Source organism: Strix aluco, chromosome 18 (assembly GCF_031877795.1).
Source record: "Strix aluco isolate bStrAlu1 chromosome 18, bStrAlu1.hap1, whole genome shotgun sequence".
NCBI lineage: Eukaryota > Metazoa > Chordata > Aves > Strigiformes > Strigidae > Strix > Strix aluco.
The window spans coordinates 8,590,197-8,602,688 of NC_133948.1; the positions used below are offsets into that span (position 1 = coordinate 8,590,197).

General features: G+C 41.2%; 1 protein-coding gene across 13 annotated transcripts in view; it reads left to right on the forward strand.

The window, feature by feature from the left end:
- Positions 1-12,492, forward strand: part of FBRSL1 (fibrosin like 1) — a 552,195-nt gene that overhangs the window by 444,846 nt on the left and 94,857 nt on the right. For 10 of the 13 annotated variants that reach the window (XM_074843783.1, XM_074843788.1, XM_074843790.1 and 7 more), the window contains one exon: positions 6,146-6,199. The exons of the other annotated variants lie outside the window; for them this stretch is intronic. In XM_074843783.1, coding sequence (XP_074699884.1) covers positions 6,146-6,199 — 54 coding nt within the window. The remainder of the gene's footprint in view (positions 1-6,145; positions 6,200-12,492) is intronic. 13 annotated transcript variants of the gene reach the window in all.

A 12,492-nucleotide genomic window follows, 5' to 3' on the forward strand; every position in this document is an offset into this window, starting at 1 on the left:
TTTTCTTATTTGGAAGGTGGGTTATTCTGAGTGAAACCTTAAGCCTTGTTTATCAGAGAGGGGCAGTCTGTCCTCATAAACAAACGGAGGGGCAAAATATATCCCAGTGTTATTCTATCGGGACATGCAGTCAGTCATCTGTTGGACCTTGTGGCCTGTGCTGGCTAAATCGAATAGCAGTGTCACGAATAGCTCTGGTATTTTTAAGTTAAAAAAGGGATTGGAGTACGCTTCGAATTCCAGTGATAAACTAGGGATATTTAGCAGTAGTTGATACTGATTTTGCAAAAATGTTCCGATTTGAAGTGTTAACTTTTGGTAAGAGGTGCAAATATTAGTGTTTGCTGTTGTTGCTTTTTAAACTAAAAACTGTTACAATGTTTAATGGTCATATGTTACAAAAGTGGCAATGAAAAGGGCTGCATTCTTCAGTGAGCCAGTCTGTGCTGTACCGTACTTTTGGAAAGCACAGATGTGTATGTCATTTTCTGCCTTAAATCTTTTCTTTCTTTCTTTCTTTCTTTCTTTCTTTCTTTCTTTTTTTTTTTTCTTGACTCCCAGGATCCTTGTGTTGAGTGACCCATAATAGCTAGGGATTGTGGTGTCTGGATATATTTGAATATGAAGCAGTCTTCTTAAAGCAATTATAGAAGATTCAGTCAAGTAAAATTATTTGTATCATCAGAATAGGAAATGTAAGCTGGTTAATTTTAATGACTTTATGAATTTACAAGATCTGAAGTCAGGCAGGTACAAGAATGTGTTGCTCCTCGCTTAATAGCATGTTTGAGCAAAGATTGGCATTCTGCATCAGAAATGGAAATTTTAGGGTTTCTTGCACTCTTTTATCCTTCTGAATAAAGATGGAAATTCTGAACTAGGTAAAGAAACATATGGTTTCACCAGAAATTATTTCCTAGACTGATCAATTACTAGGAGATGTAATGAGAAATATACTCCTTAGGGAGAGGAAGGAGGGATTGCCATTACATAATATCCCTTGAGAGAATTTCTGTATCACATAATGAGGTTGGTGATGGAGCATTTGGGGAAAATGCCTATGGATAGGAATTTGTTCTTCAGATTTCCATAAGCAAAACATATTACTGAAAAATAGGCTTGTTAAAAGTAGTACTGAAACGTTAGTAGGTGGGTGCTTTGCCTCTATACACATTTCTTTTGTTCTCATAACTACTATGTAAGAGATTAGGTAACTGTAAGATTAAAACATCCACAAAATGAGAGATGCTAGTGAATAATTCCCTTACTTATTTAACACCAAGGGTGAACCATTAAGGGCTTATGTTCTGTTCTAGGCTTCATTAAATTATTTCTGTTTATCTATTGAAAATAGCTCCTAAGGAAAAGAAAATTTCAAACCTTAATGGTGTAAATATGAATGACCTTATCCTCATGCTGGTGAGAATGAAATATATAGAAATGCGTATACGTGATGTTGTGGATTCAGTGAAACGTAGCAGCTGGAGACGTGTTTTCAGAGTCCTCGAAGTATCCTCAGGATCGCCTGGGAGCTGACTTTCAGATGGCGCAGAAAGCGCTTGTTAAAAATGACTTAAATACAGGCTTACTTTTTTAGTTGCAGTTGCATTAAACAGGAAAATAATTCATTTCCACACACCTGCCCTTCAGCATTTTTCATGCTCGGAGCCCATAGCGAGGGTTAGCCTCCAGGAACCGAACGCCAAGCTGGCCGGCAGCGCCTGCCCGCGCACCGGTGCAGAGGTGTTAAAACCAACAGAGGAAAAAGGTGAACAATCTTCACACCTCTCTCACTGCTGGGGAATTTGCCTAATTTGAGTCGCTCGTTTTAAAATCTGAGTGCTGATGATTCTAGTAATTTTTCAAATGGCTTGTCCAGCTTTTGTCCCCTGAGTTACAAATGTGTTCCAGCTTTGCGGGTTTCTCTGAAAATCGCCTTTACGCGGATTCCAGCAGCCGAGGTGGCGCAGTGACCCCTGATGGTGGCTCTGGTAATGGAGGCAGGTTTGCACAGCTATCACTATTTTTAGGAAGTTAAAGGTGCAATGGCTGGTTTGAAGTCCAGGCCCCTATTTCAGCAGTTCATTGATAATATTTAGCAGTATTTTGTGTGCCACCTTGTGGCTGCCGGCACACATTGCAGCTGTCGAGGTGTGGCTCGGTTTCATAGGACAGTCCCAATTTTAGCGTCTTCTTGATGGTTTTATTCTGTGTCTCAGTTTAGTGTCAGTTATCTGTGCTGATTCACCTAACATTCACTCAGCTGCGAGATCCTGGTCATTGGAAATGCAAACCAGAGTGGTGACTAGTCACTGCTGACTAGTTTGTTGCTTCCAAAGTTTGTGGCAGGGCATGGCTTTCCAAAAAGGTGGAAAATGGTTCTGGATTTAAGCACTGAGAGTTTGCGTAAAGGAATTAGTGATGGTTTGGCACCCTGCAGAAAAGGTTGCTCTCAGGGAAACTGAAAATATGTGACTGATACTGGTGGAAGGACTTGACTGCAGATGGTGATGCCAGGGTGATAATCTTCCTTGCTGCCCTGCCCCATTACCCTGCCAGTTTCACAAATAGTGACCCTGCATTAACCATCCCACAGGCACAGTTTAGCATTAGGGCATCTCTCAAGGTAGCTAATGTCATTTTAAACAGTAAGAATGGCAACCTGTGATTGTTGGTTCTTGTAAACTTAAACTAGGATGATGCTGTTGACATGGATATAGAAAAATAGGTTTTCCAAAACATCCATTTGTACCTTATATGGCTGCATTGAAAGGGTTAAAGATAAGTAAAATGTGCATGCTTTAATGCTATAAAAATAAACCTTACTTTATGGTGGGTGGTAGGAGAAGAACTAGAGTTTACATGAAGACAGCATTTCAAGGTGGCTGTTTGTGTTGTTACCAAAGATATTTCTAGCTTGCTTACAAAACAAGATTTTTTTAAAAATATTTTTAATTTTAAAAGTACTCAGCTAGCTTATGTTCTTGTGGAGAAAAAGGTTACAGTTAAATTGCTGTGGAAGGTAGCTACAAGATTTTTAATATTGAGTTAAAGCAAACTCGGTACATTGTTTGCCATAATGTTTCTGTGGGGGTAAAAACCATCTGTACGTGGATGCAGTTACTGCAGTAACTGCTATGCCAAAAGAGAATCAGGGACATAATGGGTATAAATTTTGGGTTTATTTTCCATAGAATAATTCTGGGTTTATTTTCCATGGAATAATCAACAATAAAAAGTGTTTAGGCTATTAAAACACCTGTAAGCAGATCCTTACTCCAAAGCTGTAGGTTATAGAATTACAGTATAGTCTGCCTTCAAAATGGTTGGAAATCCATCATAAATATCTCTTTACCACATACCTTCTGTCTCCCTGGATGATTGGCTCTCTAGCAAAGCCTTCCGTAGAGGGTGTACTGTAATCCTTTTACGTTACTTCTTCAGTGCAGATTACGCAGCAAGAAATAATTAGGAGATTAATTTTCACCTGTCACTGCCAATAATAGATAACCTTGATACAGTGACAGGGCTAGGAATTTGGGGAGCGGAAAAGCGTTTAACCCTGTAGTGATTGCTGCAGGGACCGGGCAGAAAATGGTTGCCAGAACATGACCTCCCTGCTCGCTGTCACGAAAAGGGAGAGACGTGTTAGTCTTTCAGCTTCCTTGTCTCCCGCGAACGCTTTGCCTTTATCCGCGAACGTGTGCTGTAAAATTCGCTCTGTGCCGCAACGGTGCCACACGTGCCTCGTGCTAATCAGCCCGGAGCAGACGTCTGAGACCTTTGTAGCCTAGTCTTTTAATTCAAATGCAGTTCTGTTGCTTTTCATGATTTCAATTCCCAATCTGACTGGTATTCCTAGTCTTCTAGGGAAAGGAGCAAACTAATGAAGATGGCTTCATTAGGCAGAGTACAATTTAGCCCTTGCTTCTCTCCAACAAATGCAGCTGAAAAAACATCCCAGAAGTAACTGTGCTTTTGGTCTTCAGAGAAAGCAGAGCTGAGGTGTTTCTGCTCCCTTTCAAAATTAATTACTAGCTCATGTCAGGTGAGCTTAAAAATGTAGTCTATGCTCTAAGACAGTGAAGGTAAATGGGAAGACAAAAAAAACCACACCCTTCCCCCTCCGCTTCTTTTTTATTTTTTTGTTTTGTGCTGAAGTTTAAATCTACAATCTGTTGAAAATGTAATGGGAAACCAGCCTACAGAAAATGCCATTATTCATATCATCCTGAGCTCATTTATTTTATCTGCAATAGTAATGATAAGACAGACTGCTTGGCAATGCTGATAAGCTGAGAAATATCTTAGAGCTATTTGTAAAAGTTAAAGCAGATCTTGGTACTGAGAGATAGGGAAACTGATGAGCCTTTGGGCAATCTGCAGAGCTGAAAGCTAATAAAGATTTTAATAGGAAGGCCTCATTAGGATTAGGGAGAAGATCTATTATCTGGGATTTACACAACACAAACAGTGGGGCAACTTTAATTTTTGCTTCTTTGTTCACTAAATACTATTGCTGAATGTGAAGCCTTTTAACTCTGATCTGGATCTCTTTGTATGTTCAAGGAGCCATCACCAGCTGTTGGTTGAGCAGAGATGGAAGGGCAGTTTGTGTGGAAACGCATTTGCCAGAAAGCCATCATATTCAGGGGCCAGTCACTTTATGGAGGTGCAGAAATACAGTTGTTTGCAGATGCCTGGGTGGTACGGTTCTCGGTAGTGTCTTTCTTCCGTTGTGAACAATGTTTCTAATCTTTTGGCCCCAAAGAGCACCTTTAGAAAGAAATCAACACATTGCTGTTGTGCTGGTTCTCTTGATGGTGAAACTGCAATACTATTACTGGACAGCTTGTCTGCTCAGTTCACCTAATGGGCTGCTAACTCCCAGCCCCACAGTGGTGGCTTTTTTGTTAGTTGTGATCACCACATGGATAAAACTATTCTAGCAGAGGACCTGTCTCCAGTGCAACTGGAGTTGGTATAGTAGGAGTATGTGCCATGGGTGACCTGATCGAATGGTTTGGTAGTTACACAACAGGACTGATTTTAGCACCACGTGTGTTCTTATGCGTGTGATGTACAAAACATTCACTTTTTGAGGACACCTATCGCGTGGGCTCAGCTGCTTTATTCCTGATACTTAGCACGGTATGTAAGGTGCATGTAAGCTGCTGAAAGAGCATTAGTTTATCCAGGGTTTACAGATGTATTTAATTTTTTTTTCTCAAGGACCATCCAGACTTTTCTTGTGGCTGAACCGAATTGTAAATCAGGAGAAGCCATGCTGGAATATTCTTTGGTTTGCTTTTGAGGTCCAAGCCAGGTTGTAACCCGATTCCTGCTAACCTACAGTTTCAACCATTTTTACACCCAGCTGATGAGATCTAGTTGAACCTCTAATGCAGATGAAGAGTTTTGTTAGGTGATCTCCACACAGGCTGTGAAATGCCACTTGTGTAACCACACCTGTGTGTGGGAGCTGTCTGAGTTCTTCCTTGTGTGGAGCACACATGAGTACAGAGTCTCAGCTTCTCCATTTTCATGGCACAGACCAGCTCCTCTCCTGGTGCTGGATCAAATAACCCTGGTGGTAACTACACTAACATTGCTTCCACGGAAGAGCAATATTTGGAAAGCATCTTCTTGTATTTTCAGTTGTCTTTAATATGATGTAGCAGCCAAAAACCAGAAGGGAGTGCGGCACCGCAAGCCACAGAGAAGTCTATTCCAGACTGTAGTTTGGGATCTGCTGGTTTAAACCAGTGGTTTCAGAGGGCCAAGAGTGGATAGTGTGGGTAACTCCAATTATTCCATCTTCTGTGTGCTTAAGGAACTTATTCAGAGCAGCTGCAGCTGTAATCCCCTCTCCTGTGCCCTCACCAGCATGGAGACAGATGGGCAGGGCTGGGAGGAAAGCACCCTGCACCTACTGCCCAGGACAAAAAAAAATGTCTCATAGCGGGTTGGTGTCAGTTTATTGCAGTTTGTTCGTAACAAGTCACAGTTTATGTCAGCGAACCAGTGTGGCCTCCTAAAGAACTAGCGCTATTTGCACGTGACATGTTGCTCCAGCAAGGCTGCCATTTGAGAAGTTTCTAATATTTATGTTTGATATGAATGAAACTTTTTGTTTTGTCTATAGACCGCAACGGAACTGGAGCTGACTCGTATCAGGAGTGCCTTGATAACAAGCAAGGTATGAGATCAAGTCTCTCCAACATGGGCACTTGGGACTGATTTTTAGCTTGATTTCTTGCAGCTGAATTGGTTGCTGTCTCTGTCTCTGTCACTCTGTCTCCCTTTTTTTTTTCTTTCTTTTTTTTTTCCCCACTGTCTCCAAGCCAATTCACTGTTAACAGTTCCATGCTAACCTGTTAGCTCAGGGTCTCATTACACATTTGCAATAAGGCTTCTTGTCTCTAGCACCCCAAACGCTCTGTTATTAAGGGAGGAAGTGGCTAGGTTGTAAAACAAAAGTAGCATGTGCACTTGCTTGCAGCTATCTTCTTCCTTGAGGTTTAGTTGCACAGTCAAGCAGAAGAATATTAAAGTTGAGTTAAGGGAAGGCATGTGCTAGCCTGGGTTACCTTAATGCCAGACATCCTGTGATAATTTGTGTGCTGATACACTGACTCAGACTTGTCCAGCCTGCTGTCTTCTCCCGTGGCAAAGTTGATAAGAGCTGGAAAAGTCTCTTCTGACTTTCAAGGGAGTGATGATGGTGAAGGAGGAACCTGTTATCCTTCTACTGTAAACACAGAAAGAAGAATCACATCAGTAGAAATTAAAATTGTAAAAGTATCTCAGAAACGGCAAGGTTATTGATTTTGTATTTAGAAAAAGAGTTGGTGTATTATGTTCTCTTCAGATGTCTTCTCTGAGAACTGCAGTCAGAAGGGCTACTCCATTGCCATAGCCATGCAGTGAGTGTTGAACCTTCTGGTAATCAGGGAGAGCAAGCATCCTTCAGTCCAGAATTTCATTCATTATAAGCTACAGCAAAGAGATAAGAGGAAATGCTTATTCTAACCAGGTTATAGGTATCAGTTACACGTCAGCTTTTTACCCTGCTGTTGACCCAGATCTGTGACAGTAGCCAAATGATAATTTTCTAAAATTCTGACCCTTCTTGCATAATTTTCTACAGAAAATCCAAAAACCACACAAAAAAAGCCCCAATTTTGGTGCTTGTTGGGTTTAATTTTCTGCTGGTGTCTTTGCTTTCAGTATCCATCAATCAGTGTTATATGTGCTTCAGTTCAAAGCTGCCATGAAGTGCATCTCCCCTGCTGTTGCTGGGTTTGGGGTGGGGTTGTTTGGGGGGGTTGGGGTCTTTTTGTTTGTTTTGTTTCCCTCCTCAAAAAAAACCCAACAAGTACGTTATCTCTGTGGTGACCTTTATGCTCATCGTTCTTCACTATTCTTCTCTGCTGATTGTGGTAAATACCTAATCATTGCTGAGCTTTCATTTCAGAAGTTACAACTGGAAGACTAATGTGGAAGAACTGTAATCAATAATGGCTTTTTTTATTAGATTAGGTTTAAAAGTCTTCTAGACCAGTGTAATTCAGGATGCTCCTTTGATAGATAGTTTGTTCTTAGGGAGAACATTTTTTTTTCCAGTAACGTTTTTCTGGTTGGCTAGGGGAGGGTTGTTCCATTTGACAATTTGTAGAAAGCAACTGAGTTTCAGGTTTTAAAAAAATTGAGTATTCTCATTTTTGGAAAGCAATTGCTGTCCCTTTGATGTGCCAGTTATCCTGGTTTATCTGAGAGGTGGTATTGAATGCTGTTATATCCATCACTTTCATTTGTCTGTCAGTACCCTAGATTTTTCTTGTAGTGTGGCTTTTGGTGGGTTTCTTTGACTTTGTTGTTAACATGTGAACAAGCTGTATCATTATAAGCACTTTCAATCCAGTATGAATTGGATCTGGTTTGGGCAATTTACCATGTCCATGCTGCATAATCACGTTTAAAGCAATAACCTTTAAGAATGCAGAGGTTTAAAGGTAAAAGCATACACAGTAACTTGTAGTCAGTCCCTTACTGTCCAATCCACATTACATTTTGTGAGCATGCAGTAGAGTTGAATCCACCATTTGCAACAATTTACAGAATATAAAATATATAGCTGACAATGGACCCATAATTCTGGTTGCTTTCTGTAATGTTCAAAACAAAACAACACCAATGGCTGGAAGTAGCAGTGGCTCTTTAAAAGTATTAAATCTTCAAGCTATGTGAAATGCAATTGCCATGGCTTCTTTTTATAACAGCATGCTTGTCTCCTAGAAATTATGCTATAATGAGGTTTGGTTTATATATTTTACCCCTTTCCTCATTAAAGTGCTATCTCTCGGAAGAAGCGCTTTGTGTCTTGAAATACTGCACGGTTAAAATGAAGGCAGGTTTATAAGGATTTAATGTACTTGGGAGCCAAGGTTTTGCAGCTTTATGGCAAAGATGTTTTAACAAAGGGCTTTATGGTAAGGGTGTGCTGTATTTTAGTCAGGCAGTTGCTCAAGGGAAAATTTTCAGCGTAAGCACGTCACGGCAGCAAGGAGAAATTCAGAGGGAAACAGGCCTCTGAGATCCAGTTGCCGTCTTGGCTGATACTAAGTCTTAATTCTTTGTAATTTCAAGCCCTGAATTTTTTTTACCTCTTGGCTCAAGGAAGACAAAGTCTTGTGCCATGTCATGCAACAACACGAGCAGGTCATTTAGGTTTCTCATTTTAGTGCTCAAAGGCAGGGTGCAGGAGAGCATGCCTGGGACAGCCACAGGTGGGATTATTCACACCTTTGCAGGACGGAGCTTGTTTTTTCAGCCATTTATCTCCAATATTCATTATTAAAATCATACCCTAAAAGCAAGACCTTCTGGGTGTTTGGGGTTTGGAAGTGAAAAGGGCAGCAGTTTCGAGCAGTTGTCCATCCACCACAGCAGAAGACATGTCCTGGATCTGCCTGTTTCTCTGGGATACAGTTAATCCCCCATGGTTTCTGGAGAGCCAGGGGGTTCTGCCATGGAAAACAGGAATAAAATTACAACCAGACACAGTTGTTGCTGGAACTTCTCAGTAGGAACTCATGTTACTATAAATAAAACAATTCTGGTTTAAAGGTTAGGCAATGAAAAGCATTTAGCTAGGGCGCTGGTGGCAGCCAGGAGACACAATCTCACGTCCTTGGAACAACGCGTAGAGAGATGGTCTTGGAAACTGATTCTGAGTACTTCATGTTATCATTGGTAATGCCTTCTCTTATCCATAGAAACTTGTGTTTTACTTTGCTTCAGCGGTCTTCTCTTCATCTCCATGCCCTCAGGTAGGCTGGTAATTGGTATTTCACCCTGCTGGGCTCTGGCTTTCCAAGCAGAGCTACAGGCTCCTGCTGGAGGAACCCCATACCTTTCACTTTCCAACTTTCTCTTTCTTATGGGGTATCATGGTTCTGTGTTCCCCACAGATAAAATCAGCTGATATTTTTCCAAGATGAATGTGGTTTCATCTTTCTAATGGCACTATTGACTTCCTAGGACTCTTTACATTTCTGGTATTTTATACCACTTCCTAAATTCAGTACTGCTTATTGATTTTTGTTAGCTCACCTCTAGAGGGAGGATGAATGTAATTTGGAACAAAGTTTGGGAGCAAGAATGGAGGGTAGTTAATTTTGACAGTGATCAAAATTTGGCTGCATTTGAGGCAATAGCAGTGCTTCTGCCCTGAGGTTATGGAGGACCAAGTGCTCCTACTCTGGGTTTGTGCTGTGAGTGGATCTCAGGTGGATTGCTGAGCAGTTGTTCCTGGATATCTGTAGGATTAGGCTTGATTTTGAAAGAGTAGCCATAAACTGAAGACTTCTCATCCTGTTACCAGTCCCCTGGGCCATGCAGTCCCAGTGTGCGTGTCATCTCCTATTAGCCTTGATGCAACCAATGACCTTGTTTGTGTGAGTGCATTAAGCACAACATTAATATCTAATTTAACTACTTTGAATTCAGACAGGCTGTAATCAATCACCTGAACTCTCTTGACAGTGAATATGGCTGGATGGGATAAGGAAAACGGATAAAATGTGTGCTTGGGCCAAAACTCTAGGAAATTGGAAGACTACTTGTGACCCTGTGTAGCTGATGTAACTGTAGCTGTTGGTGGAAATGGGCTCTTCACTGGAAAGCAAAAGCAAGAAATTTGTGGTCATTGTAGAGGTCTGTTTCAGTCTTTTTCCTGCCTGTTAAATACCAGCATGGTAAATGAGACCGCCAAAATCCAGAGGCACCTTTTAGAAGATTTTACTGGGAGAAGTTCTAACCTATTCCAGTTTTTGGATCCCTTTTGATTCCCAGCAAGATTAGTTTCAGGGTGGTGAAGATGAATTATGAGGCAGATAAATAAAAATGGCAGACTGGCACGACTGGATTGAAAAGTGCGGTCAAAACAGTTCTGTCACTGAAGATGTTCTTTCCATTAAATGCTTTGAGATTTAATATTGATTTCAGGGAAATTACCCTTGAAAACAGATTTCCTCCAAACCTTTATTTTTATGTATTTGTTTTGGAACTACTTTAGGAGGTGGAAAAATGAAACTTGTGCTTCAAAGAGTTTTTATGTTTTGAAATTGGCTATTTCACCATATGAACAGTTTGAAAAATATTATTTATTATTTGTATTCCTGTCATGGCTATGCACTCTAGTTATGGGCTAAATGTCATTTTGCTAACCACAATGCAGGCTGGGGGGGGGGGGATCAGTTTCTGCCTGGAAAAGCTTTGGTTTTGTATTTCTGACAGGGGCTGCAGTGATTGCCAGTGCCTATTTAAAAAAAAAAAAAAAACAAACACCCAACAAAACAAACCAAAAACCCAAACCAAAACAAAAAACCCCAACCTTCTCATTTTACAATATGTTGGCTGCCTTTTTGTTTAAAGAATTAAAAATACATCAGCAGATTTTCCACAAAAACACATATGCTTTCTTCCTGATGAGCATGATGACGAACTGAGAATCCTTGCAAGAGGCCTTGAGTTTCCTTTAAGTAAAGGATAGTGCTGAGGTTGAAATTGAAATTTTAAATAACTCTCTTCATTAAAAAAGATGCTGGTGGGGCCTTGTTAGCAGAATTGCCATTTTCTGACTAATTTTTTTTTTTGCCAGCATGGGAACAAAGAAAGAAAGGAGAAGGCAGAATAAAAGCCTGTGTGAGTGTACGTACAGAGGCTGCGGCTCTCTAAACTCGTAATGGTATCTGGAAAGAGTCCAGGCTGTTGTAAATATGAACTTTTGTCAATATTCCCCAAGCTTCTTTGGACTCTAGGGTGGGCTTTATTAGCTGAAGGTCACACCATTGTGCTGTCTCCCTCTCCTGAGACCTCTGATACCTTCCTGAAAGGACAGCCCATTATCCCTGGGCTTAGAAGCCAGCTTTCTCTTCAGTGGCACTGAAGCTGATAAGCTTAAGAGGCATATTTCATCCCCCCACTGCTGCTTTCAGGAGACAAACAGTGTTTATCGTTTCTGATTAATTCCAGTTGAACAAAAAAATAAAATAGGAGGCATGTGTGTGTGCACACGTGTGCACACACACAGAGACAGAGTTGACTTTTTTTTTTAGGCTGGTCTTCTTGCGTAACATCAACTCATTGCACTGGCTGCAGCGAGCAGTGTCTGGTGCTGCCTCTTTGTTTTTCCCTAGGTGGTGTGTCCAAAGATTGATTTAGTAACACGAGAGGATCCTGGGCTGCGATCAGTGTAAGGAGAAAGGGGTGGAAAGGGGGACCCAGTAGCAGCAGCCTGAGCATCGAGGTTGGAATTGATTTGTGGCAATTAAGCATTAAGGTCTGCAAGAGCAGGACCACCCGCTGGGAGAGTGGCTTTCCATCACCTGCGAAAGATGAATGGCCCGAGGAGAGAGAAGGGCAGGGATTTTATACTCAGCTACCTGAAAAGAATCATAAGAACACATGCTATCTCGCTTCTGTATCTTGCAGCCCTGTTCATCACAGCTAAATCCCTTTGCTGGTAATTGTATGCAAAAGAGTTGGAAGATATAAATGCTAGTTGCTTCTACTGCTGTGGTTTCTCCATTTCTCTCTTTGGACCTGGCTTGAAACCTGTCAGGAGGTGTTTTGCTGATTTTCTTATTACTATTATTTCAGTAGGAATGTCTTCCATACTTGGTTCCATTTTCTTAGGGTTACTTTTTTCCTTGTTCTGAGATTCAGAGTATAGAATGAATAACAATGAATAACATATTGTCCCTCTTAACACTCCTGCAGCTCTGTGAAATGCCCAGGTAGCATGCTGCAGTGGCTGGGGAGACCTATGCTGTGTGCTCCTCGCTGTGGCACAGCCTTGCTGTGCAAGACACCTTGCCTGCCTGTGCCTGAGGTTTTTGAGTAGAAAATGAGATTATTGTCACTGTACACAGTCCTGTTTGTTTGGATGACCATGTAGCTGCAGCCCAAGTTAGGCCTTTTGCAAAG